Consider the following 19,142-nt stretch of genomic DNA (forward strand, 5'->3'; position numbering starts at 1 on the left):
GAGTTATGCAAAAGATAAGCACTTTGGAAAATGATGCCCAGTGTGGCTGGGTTGATCAATGGGAAATGACAAACAAAAGTGATGCAGGCCGATGAGCATGTCCACACTTAACAAAATTGAGCTGGAAATACATTTCTAATTAAACTGGGTCAACCATGTGTTGCAAACCAGGTCTCTAAAGATAAGTATTTGGAGCTTTATTTTTTCCAGTCCTTTGCACATAGTGTCATTTGTTTTACTTGTTCAAAGGGGGTGTAAAATGCTAACAGTGACACGCTAGTACTTTATGCTCCCCTAACACTGATTTGATTACAAAGTACAGTAAGTGATAAATAAGGATCAGTGCTGGTGAGCCAGTGCCTCGAGGTGGGCTAGTGACTAGTTTCAGAACCCATGCTTGTTAGGTACTTGGCTTTCTGCCACTCTCCTATTACTGAATTTAGTTTTGAATATAGTTTTCTTGTGCAAACATGTCAAAAATACATTTTTTCTGTAAGTCTTGATGGTACAAACATGAAAATACTTTTGCAATGTTAATGCTAAGAACACAGGAAAGTAGCCTGCAAGTACTGCTCTTACACAGGTTTATACATCAAGGTAAATTTTGGAGTTGTTCAGACTTCCTGTTTTCTTGAGGTAAAACAAAATACTAAAACTAACAAAACACAATTGCTAGCACATTTGTCTTTAGTTATCCCATCTTCCTCCTCTGATCTCAACAAATCCCAGTTCCTCTGTTGCACCTTTTAGGATCGTGGCTACCATGATGCCCCATGTCCCACATGAGTCCATGGCCACCACCTGTGACCCAGCGCCTTGGCAGCAGCCCTCGCTGTCTGTCTGCTACCCGTTGGGCCAGAAGCAGAGTGCTCTGCGGCTGTTGCGGGTTGCGTGTTTGCTGGCTGGCTGTGAGAGGAGGGTGCTGCCTGCCCCTCTGGCAGCCCGTGGAGAGCACGAAACCTCTGAGCCCCTCTGGACCTTCCTCTTTGGAGGCAGGGAGTTTGTCTGGGTTTCTCTCTCCTCTGCTCAGTCTCCGATTTGCACAGAGCATGTAGGATTTTAATAATCTCTGAGACCTCTGTCTTTCTGCCAGTTTTGGTTGAAATGGGCTGGCAAGGTTAAATCATGGGTGGATGCAAGGACAGCACAATCATGTAAGCCTTTTTATTTCTTAAGAAACCTGCCTAAGTAAGCTTCTTTCTTTGGTATTGGAGGAAGGCCTGCAATTCTCTGTAATTCTGTGTCCCTCCGGGAACCCAAAGGTTCAGATCCTAGAAGGCAATGCAGACACTCGGGAGGCAGGTTTTTTTGATGTGTTTTCATATACCATTTGTTTTTTTTTAAGGCATTTTTGTTGTTTGTGGAGACCTAGCTTGCGATACTTAATGTGCATTGGCAATGCTGTGGAGTTTCAGCTGATCTTGCAAAAATTTTCTCCTGTGCTTATTACCAGATTTATCCTAAGGAGCAATGAGCTGTTGGTAGTATATTCTGGCATCTGGATGTGGATGACAGAATGTGCAAAGAAGCTGCCAAAGGAAGTTATTTTGAAATTGGTGGTTGATTAAACTTTCAGAGTCATTTTTAATGTGAATACAATTAGAAGAAGATGTTAAAGCAGGGATGCCAGTTCTTAAAGCTTACATTATACCCATAAAGCAGGCTACAGATATTTGCTGCTCAGCTTTTCTCCAGCAAGGTGGATGCCGAGTGGAATGCTTAGGTTGTTTTGCTGTTTTGTTCTACTTTTTCCTTCTTGACAGATGTTTTGTGATGCAATGCAGCTGGTTGGACTGGCTATTGCCATTAAAAGCTACAAGCAAGGGGGTGGTGTTCAGAGCTGGGAGACTGAGAACGGGGTTTGCAACTGAATCACAGGAAGGGATCTGGTGAATATTTGCTGACACTTGCAGTTTTATCAGCTGGACCAGTGGATGTCAGCCTCACAGTTTTTAATATATGCAGGTCCAGGTATACACATACGTTTTTCTGTAGTGCCTTGGACCCCATTGTGTTTGGTGCTGTACAGCAAAGATGCCATTCCTGCCTGGGAAAACTTGGTGTGATATGCCAAGTGATGAATCATGAGTGAGAGGGAAGAAATCCAGCCAGATATATGTGCCTGTGAAAATATATGTACTTTTGATTCATCAGAATAGCAAGTGTCCTCTGTTCCCATCTGCCCTTCGTCCATGGCTTTACGAAGAGAGTAATTTCTGTGAACTTTGGGTCGTGAACTTTACAGTGAACGCTAGGTAGTGGTAATGCAGTTGTTTGTCAGACACCATAACACATAGGTACATGTTGCCGTAACGGCATAGGCTAATTTCTCCCATCCCAAAGTCCGGCTCAAACCTGCAAAGGGTTGTGTGAATGGATTTTCTCCGATGGAGAAAGCACTGAATCTACACACTTCTTCAGTGAAAAACTTGGTACAAGCAGGGTTTGTTCTGTTTGAGAAATTTGACCTTTCATGGGGCAAATTCAGATCCAGTAAATTTAACAGCAGAAATTCCCCTTGATTTCAGTGGAACCAGAAAAGAGTCACCAGCATGCAAGACCTCAAGTGTTGGGAGACATGTAAGGAGCTGTTGGTGGGAAGTGCTGCAGGGAACCATCAGAAACTGGACTGGGGGCCAGTCTAGTACAGGCAAGAGCAGGTCACAGGAGAGCAGGTCAGTCCCTGCATTTATTTGACCCAAATGTATAGTTCACTGTACAGTGAACTTTATCTTACACTGAACAAAATGAGCCTGGATTATTTAAACAGGACAAGGGAAAGAGAACAGACTTTCAAAATCTGGTACAGCTTTTTCAGAGGTTAATGCAAGTGGTCCCCTTTGTTACCAGCTCTTCAAATGAGGTAGCTGCTGCTTTTGTTTTACAGGTGCTGGCAATTGCTCTTCAGTACCGTTTCAGGTTCCTCAGCTCTTCAGCTGTAATGCGTTTAGCTATTTTCTTGAAATTATTCTGCAGGGTGGATTTCTTCTTCTTCTTCTTTTTTTTTTTTTTTTTTTTCTTTTTTCCTCTCAAGAGCTCACTGTTCATTTCTTTCCCTGCCTTGATTGACTTCAATCCCTAAAAGTAGTATGGAGAGTTGGAAGATCTGACATTGAAAAGTAACTGCTTGTAGCTGTTTGGGAACTCTTATTGCCCATCCGACCTTTAGTTTGCTCAAGAGGAAAGCCTTTGCCAACTGGGCTTCTGCTGTATGAAGCTGGTTTGTTTAGAAAAGAATAACACCGAGGCTCTTTTTAAATTCAGATTTTTCTTTAGGAAAGCAAACTTGGAAGCACAATTCTTTTCTGGTTAATTGGAAAAGCAAGGTACACTTGACTTCTTTTAGGAATGGTTAAATAGATGGTCCGGTTTCATTTTGGAAAACAACTTTATACTGAAAATCTCCCCAAACTTTTAACTCGTTCTCCCTTGAGCTTCGTGGACCATCTGGCCAATAGGGTTTCTGAAGAGAATAGGAACTGACTGCTTGCAAGATTAGTGCCATGTAGTTCATCTTGTACAGAGCTCGTTCAGAAGTCTGGTGACCGATGTGTTTTCTCACAGACTAATCGTGTCCATTAGCTCCCTTCTTATTTTTGCAGATGATGCCTCAAATGGAGCCAAATGGAGGCACTGAGAATAGGTGCCCCCACCCCCAAGTGAAATACTATATGAAGATGTGTCTCTGTGTGTGAAAAATAAGAGCTTTCTTTGGGCAAATCTCAGATTTGCTGAACTCAACAGCAGAACTCAGTAGATTCGGGATTTTGCCTTCAGGATTCACCTCAGGTAAGGAGAGTGGTAGGAGGCTATTTGTCATGAAGTATTTAAGGAAAGGCTCGGAGACCACAAGAGAAACCCATCAAATGCTCCACAGATTTTTAGTATTGGAGCATCTGTGTCTTGTTTTCCCAGTGCATTTTAATGCTGCTCTGCACACGGGCTAAGGGGCTGCCTGGCCCCTGTAGAGCCGTGTTTGCTCTCTCACACAGCTGTATGTACAGAGACACATATCCACGTGCCATTGTAATCTGTGCAAGAAAAGCCCCAGCAGAACTGGAGTGAAAAAGTAAATCACCTTTAAAATTGTTGTAGCTGCAGTCATCTCGGTGGAGTTTTCCCTCGGAGTTGTATACCCTATCTGCCTTAAATTCCATTAAAAGAAAACTCTAAAAGCACAATTTTAACCTGTGCAGAGCCTCATCAATGTTCTCCGTTGTATGCAAGAGAAAATTCAACTGAATTACAACACTTATTTTACACAGAGGATTTTTATCACGATTTTTAAAAATTCAGTGATACAATTACTGAGAGTTTATATGTGCATACAAAGTTATATTTACATGAGAAAGAAGGCTATTAAAGCCTTCTTTGTTAGGGTGAACCTGGGAAGGCTGCAGTACTTCCAAAGTTATAACATGGATTTCATAACACGGGATTTGTAGTTGGTTTGTGCAGCTTGACCTTCAGCGCTTCATAGTGGTGGTGAGCCAAGAAAACCCCTCCTTTGGGTTCCTGCTCCGAAAGGCCAGCCACCGCTCCGCTGACGTACGGTCAGATCTCCGCTTCCTTCGAGCGGGATGGGGCCAGGGAGACGCGTTTAACCAGTTGTGGTGTAGTGCAGCAGAGATGTGCTGCGTGTAGATGTCCTCTGGTTCCCTGTGTCTCTGTAAATGCATCAGTCAGAGAAAATTCCCTGGGGTGGAGGAATTTCTACCCCACCCAAGACTTAGTTTCTTGACAGGTCTCAGACTATGAAATGAGAGGTTTCCAAAGCCTGAGTGTTTTTTTTTTTTTCCCCCTCTCTAAACTGTTTATTTTTCTGGATGAATAGAACTTGGGTGCCACAGACCTCTGCTTTCATAAATCAGTGCTGGGCTGCGCAGGTGCGGAGCGGGGCTGGCGCGGTGCCGGGGCGCTTGCAGCCTGCTGCCGGCCCGCGGGAGCGGCGAGGAGCCCGGCTACGCGGCCCCAGCGGCAGCCCACGCACCTCCCGCTGCGGGCACCGCCGAGCCCTTCGGAGGAAGAAAGGCTCCTGTGTTTGCGAAATCGCTGCTTTCTTGGCACGGCTCGGTAGCAGCATCCTTATATAATTGCGTTTCTGAGGTGGGGAGCCCTGCAGTATGTTCCAACAGATGTTAAGAGGCGTGACAAATGTTTAAACCCAGGATGAATGGCACGGCTGTTTAAACCGTTACTTATGTAAATACTGAAATTTAGGCTTAAAGAAATCAGGTTTTATGTCCCAATAAATAAAATGTGAGGAAGGAGGATAAACTGAGCAGCTTGCCTTTCACACCTCTCCTCCCATTCACTCTCTAAATGGCTCTCTAGATCTGCATCTCGCCCCAAACATTGCTTTTCTTTCTGCCCTGGCCCTGGCTGCTGTGCCGGGCGCTTGGCTGCGCGCGGGCTTTGCTTCGGGAGCACGACGACCTGCCGCGGGAGATGAGGGGCCTGGAGCACGCCCTGAAAGTCACGCAGCTGCCTGATTTCCTGAGCGGAGGACAGCAGGAATTTGGGGGAATTTTAATCTTCCCCTCAGACTCCCCTGAAGTATTTCCAGATATGAAGCCACGTGGGCTAGGTGCAGCCCTGGGAAAGGCAGCGGGGGCCTGGTCCCTCGTCAGCAGTGGCTCCACCACCTACAGCCCTGCCTGTCCGCGGGCAGAGACGTAGCTGCGGGAGCTACATGCTTCAGCGTGAGCTGCAGCTCCAAACTGCCCCTCGCTCTCTGCCAAGGGCTGTGGTGTTTTTTAGCATTTCTTGGGAGGAATGCCCCAGGCTTCGTTCCTCCACGGGCCCTTGCTGGCAGGTGTATCGGGGAACTCGCAGCTTTCAGAGGAACCAAAGAGATTATCCTTGTGCAGGTTCTGCATGCCTTTTGCGTTGTTTGGAAACTTCAAACGTCAGTAGGACTTCTGGAGTACCATGTCTGCATTTTGCTGAGTGCCGGGGAAGCCTCAGGCAACGGTGCTTCCCAAATTCCCCTAAACAAGCAGGGGAGTGCAGAAGATTACACTGGCTTCTGATAGCCACCCTGATTTTGAGTAAGTAGTGGACAAAATTACTTTCTTCATACCACAGCTAGCCTGGTATTTTCACAAGTGCTTAGTATTTAGCTTGACCTTGCTAACTGCAATGTGAATTGCCTCAGCGAGGGCAGATTTCAGCCAGTGCTGATGCTTTTGAACCCCGCAATCGATCTCCAGTTCAGTCTTCGACGATTCGGCAGTAGCCTTGAGTAGTTTGTGTTTTGCGTAGGGCTGGTAGTCTGATCAAAACTGAATAACATACTGATATTGCAATAATGTAGATATTCAAATACATATTTGTTAAAGGGCTTCAATCCATTCCTTTGTTTCATTTTCTTTTCCCACTGGTCTGCAGTCAAACACAGAAAAACATTTGGCAAAGCAAACAATCTGCATTTCCACTTGTACAATGGGAGGAAATAGGAACTGAAAGGATTTAAAAAAAAAAAAAAGGGAAAAAATGGACACAGAAGCTGTTTCTGGTAGCTGAGTGCCTCTTGGGTTTTGCAGTTCAGGAGGGCTGTGGTATAGTCATTTGCAGCAAGGGTGAAAAAATGTCCTCTCCCTCCAATGATCAAGGTCGTTCTGCCCAGTATCATTCAAATAACCCTGATTCATCCCTCCCCTCTAGCGCATGTGGACTTTGCTGGAATTTTAAATAACTGGTAGAAGTTATATGTTGTGGTCCCTTCTCTTGGCTAATGTGCTGTTATTTTAATATATAGGAAGCCCTGTGCTGCTGCTAACTACCTATCGTCTGTAGTGTTATGAGTTACAGTGATTTGTTTGTTTGTTTAAGCATGTGACATAGCGGGTGAGAGAAATTCCAAATTTTTATGCCTGTTAACCCTTAAAGTTTATAAAGCTAATATTTTCACTTCAGATGAGTGCAAAATTTTTATCTGTTTTTGAGACAAGAGAAAAAGCTGGGGGAAAAAGCAGTGGGAGGAGTAGAGTGGCCTGCTTTGCGCAGAAATAGGGCAGTGGTGTTTGCTAGGAAGGGAGCTCATTTTTCGCTGAATATTCAACTCATTTTTGCTACATACATTTGCTAATCTTTACAAAGTTATCCTATTTTTGGTTTGGAATGCAGTGTAACATCTTGATTTTTAAGTAATTTTTCATTTTTTTAATAAATAGTATATAGCTCTAATAATTCTTCATTAATGTAACTTGCTTTGCCTTATAGTCCGCTGAGTGTTATTAATTAACTTTCATTCTCTATATATCTGTGTGCAAACTTGTTAGATTTTACTGTTAACGTTTTATGACTTCGGTTTAGGGGCATGCTAAATAGCGTTCAGATTTATAGTTTGGCCTATATTTCTTCTGAAAGTGTGATAAATCTTACCTAACTTCCTGGAACATACCCAGTGATAAAGCAGTATGGGAATTGGCACAGAGGAAAAAAAACACATAAACCTTGAAGGGCATGTCTTGATTACTTACAGCGTATTAATATTTATGTCATTGACCACACTGGCCAGCTGTGGACAAGGGTGGCCTTACTTTGCATGCTTTATCTTGCCTGGTAAGAAGGTGTCTCTGGTAAGTTCTGAAGCCAATGTCACATTTAAGTCAATCAAGCAGTCCCAGTTCAACCTAAGGCTTTGGTTGGTGGTGTCTGATGTTAGACAGCCCAAGAGCAGCGGAGATCCTTTAGGTTGCTGCAGTAGCAACTCAGGAGCTTGCTCTGGTGCTGCAGTCTGGGCTTTATGCTCTTGCTATCACTGCGTTAATGGCAGAGACAGCTATCCCAGTGCTGTTCAAGGAGGGTGCTCATGGTGGACAGAGAAGGGAAAATATTTTCTCCAGTTACTGCCCCAGCAGGAGTGTTCATGCTACGTTGGCTAAGTGTTTTGGGTGAGATTTAGGACTGCCTGGAAGTTGGGTGCCGAAGGGAGGATGTGTGTGAAAGGACAGCTTCGTTGCATCCACATTGTCAGCATTGCCTGGAATAGAAACAGCGTTCAGGCAGTGCAGCTGGGCTGTGGTTTTGCAGAAGTCCCTGCATCTTGGGCTGCTGGCGTGAGAGCAGTCACTTACAAGGAGGGTGTGCTGCGCTACAGCTGGGAAGCGGCACTAGGGGTTACGCCAGAGCTGACCTGGGGCAAGGCCTGGGCTTTGGCATCTCAGCAGCTCTCAGTATCACAAAAAAAGGAAGAAATGGTCTAGAGGAATATGATAGCTTGGTTTGCCTCTCTAGAATACAACAGATGCCCAGAGACACTGTGACAGAAGTGTCACCAAGACTTTATAATGCCAGTCAAAGTAGGCTTTCTGGGGCCATGGTCAGAAGTATAGCCCCCTTCCCACCAAGCCAGTGTCCTGAGTTCTTCATGGGGGTTAAAAAGAAAACTTTTTGAAACTGGTAATTATCTGCCAAGGATTGAGGGTCTTTTTTCCAGTGAAGCTATCAGAATGGGTGTTGTAGATTGTTTGTTATAGTTTAAAATGATGTAATCATGAAGAATTGATCATTACTGACGTCTAGTGCTAGTTTTCAGTGCATGAACTGAACTACCCTGAGCTCTGCCCCAGACCATTAACTAGCAAAAACAAGCTGTAAACTTCCAAACTCTTAATATCTTGTTCCTTGGTATTTATCCCTGTCTCATTTAAATTTTCTCATTACTACTGTTTTTGTAGCTGGAAGGCTCCAGCTATGACTGCAGTGGGTTATCTCATGTCCTTCCTCTCGGCTCTTTTGGTACCAGCTGCCAAGAAGAGGAGCGCAGACCAGTCTTCCTGGCAGAGCTTTCCTATAAACTGTCACAGAATGACACTTCTCAGCACCAAAACACTGCGGCTCCAGGTGTCCAAACCCCGTACACTTGTTTATGTTAGTCAAGACCCCAGGGGACAGCAGGATGTCCGCCATGGGCAGCCATGTGCTGGAAAACAGTGGCTGTGTCTAGACTGCAGTGAAAGGGCAGTGTATCTGCCAGCTTTATGCTCTTGGCGTTCTCCTTCGTGCCCTGGGGAGCCCGTGGCAGCTGTGCTGGGGGCTGCTCATGCCGATCTGCAGCCTGAGCGATCTCAAGGCTGGTGTTGGCAGTCCGGCCGGGGCTGGTGTTAGCAAGCATTGCTCATCTCTTCTGAAGAGCTAGGTCTAAGCAGAAAAGACCTCTGTAGGTGGAAGGGGAAACAGAAGGATCATGACTTCGTTAAGGTCACGTGGAACAGAATATGGAGTTTCCTGTAGCCCCGTGCAGAGTATTGTTCATTTGGCACATAGTCTCTTAAAGGCTTTCCTTGTGTTACCAGGGTGGAAGGGGTAGCGAGGAGAGAGGCAAAAGGGTGGGTCCCATCCTTTGGGGCCCGGAAACCTGAGCTGGCGATCTGTCAGCAACCGCAGGGCCACACACTGATTTACCTGAGATGGGCTCAAATTTCGAAGTTTGTAAGCAGGTTTTGAACAGGAAACCAACTGGCTGAAGTTCCCTTGCAGTAACAGCTTGCAGCTAAACAGCTGGGCCTTCACCCTGCTCTTGGAGAGTGGGTGGCAGCAGGTTGCCTTAGCTCTCCTGCGAGAAGAGCCTTTGCATGAAAAGTCCTCTGGCCCTGCAAGCCTTGTCCACTTGGAACAGTCAGGATTTTTTCTCAAGTGCAGATTCTAGAACTGCATGTAAGGTCCTAGGAGTGGTATTTACCAGCTTTCTGAAATACACAGGCAGGCAGTGCTGTCTAAAAGGTCACCTGGGACTCGAGGAGCCCCTGCACAGGTGTTTCCACCTATTTGTGCCTGTGCGCAGTGTCCGTGCACTGCACATGCAGTGTGGCTGATTGCAGCATGTGTTTGATGTGAAATTGCCCTGGGCATGAGCACCGAGGTGCAAGCTGGCAAGTGCCGAGGCTTCTGGCGTCTCTGAGATATCCCTGCATGTAGGAGTCTTGCAGCTTTGCCAAACGCTGCTTTTAAGGGAGGGAGGGTTGTGCTTTGGGGTCCAGAAAGGGAATGGAGACAGATAAGGGGACTTTCACACAGTCAAAACTACCAGCCATGTGCTGTGCTGGGATCCTAGGGCAGACAGCTCCTATCCTTCGCATGCACTTTTTCCTGCTGCAGTTAAATGGGGACAGCTACATCAGACAGACCCAGAAACGTGGAAATAAATGAACACCTCTTGCCAAAAAGGAAGCATGTGATAGGACTGCTGTGGGCTGCCTTGGCACTGAGCGCAGCATCAACACGAGAGGAGGGGAAGGGGTCAGTCACAGGACATGTGCCTTGCATGGTCTATACTTTAAATTGTCCGTTTCAGATCTGTCAGATCACTAGCGGGGAGACAGCCCTGTGGGTGCTGTTGTTCACTCCTAGGAGGAGAGGGGTCTGCAGGTTATGAGGAAGGAAGTTATCAAACCAAACTTTCCAGCTGTGATCCGCTAGTGGAAGCGTCTTACCATCTCAGGTGTATGCCACTGAGAACTGGGATCTTGGGTCTCTGTTTGTAATAGCGGCCTGAGCCTGAGAGTCCCAGAAACTTTTGCTTGGGCCTAATAGGAAGAAGTGTTGTCCATAACTGAGTGCATCTTTTATATAAATATACTTAATTCCTGTAAAGCCCTTTTATCAGCTAATAGATTGACAACTAATGCTGGTACTCTTTTTTGATCTGCATTGAATAATACGTGTCTTGGCTCTCAGCAGAGGATGTAGATAAAGGTTGCCTTTATCTAATGGAATTAAGAAGGCAAATGCATATGTAGTAGAAATAACATCAAGTGATCTGTCCCATTCCATGTATGTCTCCCTGCTGAGATAATACAGTTGGAGCTCATCAGAGCTAGAGCTCTGGCATGAAGCATCTCCCACAAATGTGGCCATGATGAGCAGGGCGCAGATTCGAAAAATTCATATAGCTGACTCCAGGTTTGCAGAGTGTTACTGTAGTGGCTCACTGCCAATTGCAACAGACTTTATGTGGGGCTATTTCTGGGGGGGAGAGGAGGAATTTGGCCTAACTCAAGGCTAATGGGGGAATTTCTTCCAGCTTGGATACCTCACCACAATGTAGGCAGGAACTTCTGTTTTAAAAAGTCACTGAGTTTCAGAATTGTTCAAGTCTAAGCTCTGTATGAGCTTGATGGTGTTTAATGCTGTATTCTTGGGTAGGAATATGCATGATTTGCAGGTGGAAATGTTGAATGTTCTGGCTGCATTCTCAAGAGTTGCAATGTGCTCTCAAACTGAACGTTTGGGTGAAAGATGAAACATTTTATTAATGAAATGGGGATCCACAGATGACTCCACTCAGTCCAGTTTCTGAGGAAATGTGTGCTGGATCTTACATCACAGCAGACTGATTCCCTTTAGTGATCTGAAGAGGATGAGCTCCCATGGAGGGCTGGTAGTGCAGTGCCTCTTGTGCTTCTTCCCTTGGAATAGATCTCTGGATTAAATCAGAAAGGATGAACTCTTGTAGGTTGTCTTTTCTCTGGAAGTGCATCTATTGATCGCATTCAGTCAGGAAACAGTGAAAACAGTCAGGCCATGGCTCCTAGGAGCTTTAAACGAAAGAAACAGAATATCACCTCTCTGAAAACAATTCAAACATGCTCAACCTTGTGGCTGCAACAGAAGTAGCAATGTGTATGGGTTCCCGTGAACTCTGCCTAACCTCTGAGATTTATTGATAAATGAAAAAAATAAGGGGCCAGGCCCTGAAACCTTTCCTTACGTAGGCACTGATCTCCATCCGTTAACAAGAACTCCAGGGCTCAGCTCAGGATGTTTACTGCTTTTAAAGACATCAAGAACTTTAAACAGCTTGAAAAAACAGTATAAAGGACAGAAACCTGCGATTTTAATTCTGGCTGCTAGAATAGTCACAGTCTGTGTATTAAAGCAGCTGTAACATGCAATTTATTACGCTGCTCAGTTAAGCTGCACAGGCATTGGAGGGTCTTCCTCATGCGAGCATGCGTCCGCCCAAGCAGGCGTGAGCCCTCTTGGCACGCGGTCTTGTAGTTGCACGCTCACCTTTTCGTGCGTGGCCACTGCTTATGGGAAAATACCCTGTGGGGACTGTTGTTGTTTCGTGAGACATTAGACATCGTTTCTGCTCCCTTTTCATAACCAATCAAATAGACACTAAGGGTCTGGGGAGGAGAAGGCTCTCGAATAAAATATAGGAAGTCTCCCGGGTACTTTGATTATTTTGTCTCCAGTGCCTATTACCATATTTCTTACTACCTTTTCCCTTGACATTGTTTAAAGGAAAATGATTTTTTGTGTGTCTATCGGGACGATCTCAGAGGTAAGCGGAAATGATGGTGTGTGCTATGTAATTCTGCTGCATTGTGTTTGTTACCTACATTAGCAAGGGCAGAGACTTTTGAGGAGCTCCATCTCTCTGTCCAAGATAAGGACCTTACAACTGGAACTATGAATCCTTTATTTTAGGAAAAGGTACAGGTATAATTGAAATCTGTAAATCACATTTTGCCAAAGTGGTGTTCAGATTAGTATCTGGTGATTAAAATGTTATATATACTTAGCTATACTTTCAAGGAATTTTGTTTTTTTCTTCTCTTTTTCTTCTGGTCTCAGAATCCATGCCTTTCAGATAAGTGATGAAAGATGGATGCAAACACATCTGTATGTTAATCTTTTCATGAAGTTAACTTGCTGCCTTCTTCATTTCCCTGCACAAACTTCTGTGGGGGGGAGGAAAAAGGGAAGTTCTGAAGCTTGATGCAGCCAAGAAACGTGGAAACCCCTTTTCCAAAGCTGTGATAATAGCTATTGAAAAGAACTTGTGATTTGAAAATGGAAGTGAACTAACAGGAATTAGTTTTTGCTGCTCTTTTACTCTCTGTTCTTCTTTCCCACTCTGGAGAAGGGTTTGGAGTCTCATGTGCATTGAGCCTCTATTTTGCTACAGGATAAAGGAGCGTAAAGGAGAGCGTGAGGGTGAGAAGCGCAGATAGTTAATGTGATATACCTCCATGAAAAGGCAGCTTTACCCAGTCAGAGAGCATTTACTGCAGGTGAGCCTGTGCAGAGGGATGATTGAATATGGGCCAATGTGTTTCCCTGAGGCTAGTAATAACTTTGCTTCATGTGAGGAAGAGCTGGTGCTGAGACAAGGATGGGGAATGATCCTGCCCTCTCTGCGCAGATGGTGGTCGTCTCGGCCAGCAGCCAGCCCCCTTGCAGACATGGGAGCTTTTAGAAATGCAGGAGCAGGGGGGGAGTTGTGCAGCTCTGTTAGTGGGAGTGCATATGTTCTGCCAAGGTGAAGCATGACCCACAAAACAAAAGGATGTGCTGATTTCTTTCCCATGAATGCTAATTTTCCGAACCATTTTTCCAAGATTTAGCATTTCTCATCTACAGTGGTAAAAGTAATTGAGAACAGCAGGTTTGCATGCAGCGGAGATGTTTGTGGCTTCAAGATGAAAGATGTCTGCTCCACAGAGGAAGAGCTGACCAGGTCTCATGTTTTGAAATCAAAATTGAATGTCAAGCCTTTCCCCCTTCCTTATTCTGATGAATTTCCAATATCCTGTGCAATGCTAGCCTACTATTGACATATATTTATTTTTTTAAGTAAAGAGGAGAAATATGTCTCCATGCTTTATTGTAATTATGAAAATCAGTGTTGATTCTTGACATTACTCTTGGCAGAATATGCAGCAACCCAAGCGAGGCTCGTCAGCTAGATGGGTTGGTTGCCTGCAGTGTGTAGTGGCCAGAGCTGCGGTGTTATCAGCATGTTTAGTTCCTGGCAAACTTTGGAGTTAAATCAGGGTGCCAGTGTGTCCAGCAGTACTGTATTTTGTGGAAGGCCCTCTCTTGCTATATTGCCAAGATATTCAATGCCTGGAAACTTTTGCAAACAATGGCCTCCGCCAAAGGCGCAGCGGCTGAGCGGAGGAAGCTCACTCACCAGGCTTGATGTCAGCCGCCGTGGATGCTGACCCAGCGCAGGCATCTGCTGGGGCTAGCGCTCATCGCTGTGCGATCTGCAGTCAGGCGCGCTGGGGTGTGTGTCGTCGCTCAGGGAGGGTGTGCCTCGTTCATCTTCCTCTTGAGCTCTGCGATAATACATAAATCCTATCATTCTCGTTGATGAGAAAGAGCTTGGCAATCCCAGGAGTGCTTCCACAGAAAGAGGACACTTAAAATATACAAAAACTCAGCAGGATTTAGTTTTCCGTAAAAGAAAACATGACTGTGACATATTGCCTGAGAACGAGGCATCATTTTTCTTTGATGCAAAATTGCTTAGTCCTACAAATAACACTCGTATACAATTTTGAACAGATAGGACCTGCGTTTCAAAATAACATCAACCCAGCTTTTAATTTTGCAGGTGTAAATTGCACCTGCAAATCATTTTGTCTGTGAACTGCAGCATTTTGTATTTGCTTTCCTGATTTTCTGTGGCTTACTTAACTGATGCTGGTTAGTTATTTCGATGTACAGCTTTTCAGGCAGTTATTTCAGGAATAAAATTGCAGTCTTAAAGCTTCAAACCCATTTTGAACATTTGGATCATAAGGGAGTGATGGAGGGGAGGAGTGAGGATGCGTAGCCAATCCACTGTTCACACAACCCTCTTGATACCATCCTGCACTACAAGACTGATGTTGGTTATTATGACAGGGCACTTGTACTTTGCATCTGTTGAGCCACTTGATCTAACCAGACTGAGAAATTGTGCAATTTACAGCAAGATTTCTGATTGCATCTTGGTTTCCAATTTACATCCTTATGAACCACATTTGGTCAGTCTCAATATCATGTTTGCTCTTTCAATGGCTTTATTCTCTATTTCCTCCCTTTTGCTGACTTTGTCTTCAAAAACTAGCCACTTATCTACTCTAAAATTACCAGTTATCAGTTGCTTAACAATGATCATGGGGTGTGGGCATTTCATGAGTGAGATGCGGGTATGTGTGTTGGCATACACACGAGTAAGCGAGTTCCTCCCCACCGTTGTAGAGGACTACATTTTAGGTACAAAGCCTCTGCATGCTTTTCAGGAGGTAGCTGAGCCATAGTTAACTCAGCTGCAGTGAGAGTACTAAAAGCCAAGCATTTCACACTAGAAGGCCTTGAAAAAAGTTATGTACAGCTTTAGTTTCTTCGTGGCCATATAGAAGTTGCCAGACTGAAGTCCTGAAGCCCAAAACTTTCTCTTTACCCTGGGAGGGGCCCGAGCATGGTGGGTGGGGAGGTGGGGACAGTGGCAGCTGCAGGATGCCGTGTTTCCCCAGCACGCTGCGGTGCTGGATTGCAGGACGAGGTCATTCTGGCTTGGTCCTGCTGGGTCCGTGCTGAGATTTCCCAGAAGAGGAGGTTTGTGGGGTGACAGCACCTGTTAAATGGGAGTCAGATGGAGACCCATAAACTTATTCCACATTGTGCTCTGAGAACAGAGGTCCTCCGACATTTCTGCTTTGTTTATGCTAAAAGGGAAATTCAGGCAACTCACTTAACCCAGTGGGCCTGGTTACATATTAGCAAACTTTGCCTTAGTAATTCTGTATCACAAGATGGTTACTGACATGTCATTGAAAGCCAGTACTCAAATCTAACTTTAACATGTATAATATGCTACTGTTTATACAGTCTGTATACTTGTTTTACCTACAGTATTTTGTTATTTTAACAGGGTCGCCATGTTAAGACTGGGCAGCTAGCAGCAATCAAAGTGATGAATGTTACTGAGGTAAGTTCAAAGTAAACAAAAAAGCTGTGGTCAAGGTGAGATGGATCATGAGACTGTAGATAGTTTGAAAGATGATCTGGTGGTATAAATTATGGTTGCTGAGAACTGGTTCTTGTTTTTTAAAGTGTTGAGAGGTGTTAATACAAATCGATTTTTTGGTTTTGATCGTAACTGACCAAAGGTGGCAAAGCGATTGGAGAGTGCACTTCTGCAAATTGTGCTAGCCTGTAATAATGAAGAGGAGAACTCTCTTCCTGCTTAGTTCTGGTTGATTATCTGTTTCCAGAGATAGCGAGTAAAAGGTTTCCTGCAGTTCCGTGCTGCCCCTGCTGTGTGTCATCACATCCTCTCCCCTCGCATGCCAGCCGTTCCTCAGAGCCGTTACCCTGACAGCTAGCAAGCAGGAACATGTTAGAAATGCAAATGTAGCGCTTTTTTGTTGTTTCTTGACAGATGAACGAAGGAGACACTTTAATTGGCGCTGTCCCTGCTCACATTTATAAAGTGGTGTCAGTGTTAGAACATGATGTCAAAAAAGTTGCTAAGTATTGATTTTTTGTTCCTGCTTTTAAGAGCACAGGCAGCAGCGGAGCAGCTTGCCTCCTTAAGGCCATATTAGCCTGAGCTCCAGCGAGGTGGCGGAGACTCCCGACTTCCTCTTCTCAAGTTTATTGGACGTTTGCAGTGCAGCAGCATGCACCTACTCTCGCTTGAGACCACGTCCCCGTTCTGCCCCTCTGGCAGCATGCATGTGCCCTGGGCAGGAGTGTAAAGCTCCGAGATAAAGTTAGAGTCCTCTTGTCTTGTTGTGGAAGGGCCATAGCCTCAAATAAGGAACAGGTACTCTGGGCCAAGCCCAGCGTCCACCGGGGGTATGTCTGCGGCAATGTTTTGGGCAAGCACAAGCAGGCTCTGCCTGCGTTTTCGTACATCCTTTGATTGTCTCAGAAGACAGCAAAACAAATTAGCGTCTGCCTGGGCCTTTCCACGTAGACCAGGTCCAGGCCAGCTTTCTCCACTGGTGGTGTAGGAAGGCAGCCCTGAAAGGCGAGCAGCCTGAACTGCACGTCGCCCTTCTGAGCAAGGTGCTCCCGGGAGGCTTGCACGAGGCACCTCCGAGGGCGGCTTGGCTGTGGCGGCTGCCTCTGGGGAACGTGCGCGTGGAGTGGAATTGCCACAGGCTTGCTCTGTGCACACAGGAAGGTGTGTGTGGGGGGGTTGTTTGTTTGTTTTTTAATGAACACTGTATTAGATTGATGGGATTGTGCTTTTAACTCTATATCTCATCAAGTGCTTTTGCTCACAGAAATGGCAGTCACTAAACCCAAGGTTGATGTTTTTGCGGGGGGGGGTTGAGTTGCAGACAGATGCCTGAGATCGGAGCACCTCCGTGCCTTGACAAAGGAGTTGAAAGGATGGATCCTGTCAGGGACTCCAAACTGATCCAGAGCTTTTGTATAGATTGCTTTCATGCCTTGCTGGGTCAGTCAGCAGTGTTTGAGGGTTGGCCAAAGATGTCACTTAGGGGCCATAGTGTTAACATGAGTGACAGTCCCTTCCTTGATGAAACAATTGAAGCAAAAGCTGCAGGAAGGGAACCTTGGAAAGATTTCCTTCCCTTTGCTATACATAACACAGCCTACTTTGCCTGTAAGCAACAAGATGCAGTGTCCAGCAATGCTTGCTTGGAAGCAAAATTTAAATTGAAGATAACCTAGTGGTCCAGATTCAGGAATTCACGTTGACAGATTTGCATGGTTTTAGGAACAAAAAGCTGCTGTAAGCTCCCATAGTGAACTGGTTAGGCTTGATCTACTGCTTCTTTCCGGGCTAGAGAGGCAACATCATACTGGGGAATCTGTCCCATTGCTTGAGGGACTCAGCAGCAATGATGGCAGAGCGTGCTGTTTTCATGTTGAGTCACTTAACACGAAAGCAGTTGTGGCGGTTGAGGAGTTCACCAGTGAGCATGTTGGTGCAGCCACCTGGAGGGGTTTTCCCTGGTGCTCTCCCCCTCACCGAGCCCTGAGCAAGTCTGGTTCTGTTGGACTTGAGCGTTTCTGCTTTCTGGCCTTGGTGCCGGGTGAGTGCCGGGATTTCTGCTGCTACTTCCACTTTGGCAGTGCTGGGTTGGCCGTGTTCCCGCTGTCAGGGCACAGGCCTCCGAGACCTGGATCCAGTGCTCTGCTTCAGCGCAGATGTGCTCCAGGCCTTGGCGCTGCCGCCACGAGAGGCTGCGAGATGCGTGCGGGGCGGTTGAAGCGGGTGCCGGGGCGGCCGTCAGCCCCCCTGCGGCTGTGTGCTCTGCGCCAGGGCCAGCGCCGGCAGGGCGGGCGTGTCCTCTCCTCAGCCACAGCATCTCGCAGCGCCGTGTGTTACTGTAAACCACGACTGCTTTCAGTTTAGCGCAGCGGGCTGCGAGCGCTGTGTGCGCGGCGGCAGGGTGGGGCAGGCAGCTGCGGCCCCAAACCTCTTTGGACACCTCGGTGCGAATTCCCAGGGTGGTCGGGGTGCACGGGGCAGGCTGTGCAGCTGCACGAAGCGGGGTTACTGCCGGCTGCCTGAGCCCGTCTGGCTGGCTGGGCGCATGCTCCTGACCTGCTGTGCTGCAGAGTACATGGGGGTGTTTTGCAGGCCGGTTGAAGCCAGTGTGTTTCTGCTGTGCAGCTGCAGTAGGCAGGAGCATGGATGCAGCTGGGTAAGGCTGAAGCTACTGAATGCAGTGCATGTCCAGGGCATCTCTGAGCCTCAGTTCCCCATCTGTAAAGTAGGAATATCCTTTCTCTGCTTCACTGCGTTTAGGTACTGAAGCCTCTTACAATAATAGTGGGTCCTAACTGTAATGTAGAAATCTCCAGAAATTCAGTGTGATAAATTCAGTGCCTACCAAGGATTTGGTATTTCTCTTGCATTGTTAGTTCACTCAGGTTTAAGTTATTTTCTGTTCCTTTGGGCTTGAAAAACTGACTCGAGGCATTAAATAAGGTCTTTAAAATCTTGAAATCCTCATCTGCAATATCCTGCATATAAATTGTGCCTGAGAGCAGCATCTCACAAGGAGCTTGGCCTGTGCAAAATGGAAACCGTCGTAGTAAACCTGCTTGAGCGAGATGGGAGGCTCTTAGCTGCTGTGGTCATTTGCATCTTTGGGTGGTTATAGGATTTGATTAGTGCTGCACAGGGAATAATTTGTGTAGGGAGTGAAAATTTCATGTGATAGAAAATGGGAAGATTACAAAAAAAAAAAAGACAAATGCAATCTTTTTTCCTTCACTGCTGTCCAGAAAAAGTGGAGAATAGCTGAAGGACACTCAGCCTAGAATGACCTTGTGATTTGGATCCCTGCTAAGAAGACTCCTCCAGTTCAAGCCTCCAGTAAAACTCTTATTCAAAGTGGGGCAATTCCAGTGGGCAGGTTTGACAG

General features: G+C 45.9%; 1 protein-coding gene across 1 annotated transcript in view; it reads left to right on the forward strand.

Annotated features, from left to right (window-relative positions):
* The window catches only part of NRK (Nik related kinase), a 108,433-nt gene that overhangs the window by 19,482 nt on the left and 69,809 nt on the right, over positions 1-19,142 (forward strand). The window contains exon 3 of the mRNA XM_064518227.1: positions 15,662-15,718. Coding sequence (XP_064374297.1) covers positions 15,662-15,718 — 57 coding nt within the window. The remainder of the gene's footprint in view (positions 1-15,661; positions 15,719-19,142) is intronic.

Source organism: Dromaius novaehollandiae, chromosome 11 (assembly GCF_036370855.1).
Source record: "Dromaius novaehollandiae isolate bDroNov1 chromosome 11, bDroNov1.hap1, whole genome shotgun sequence".
In the NCBI taxonomy this organism is placed as follows: domain Eukaryota; kingdom Metazoa; phylum Chordata; class Aves; order Casuariiformes; family Dromaiidae; genus Dromaius; species Dromaius novaehollandiae.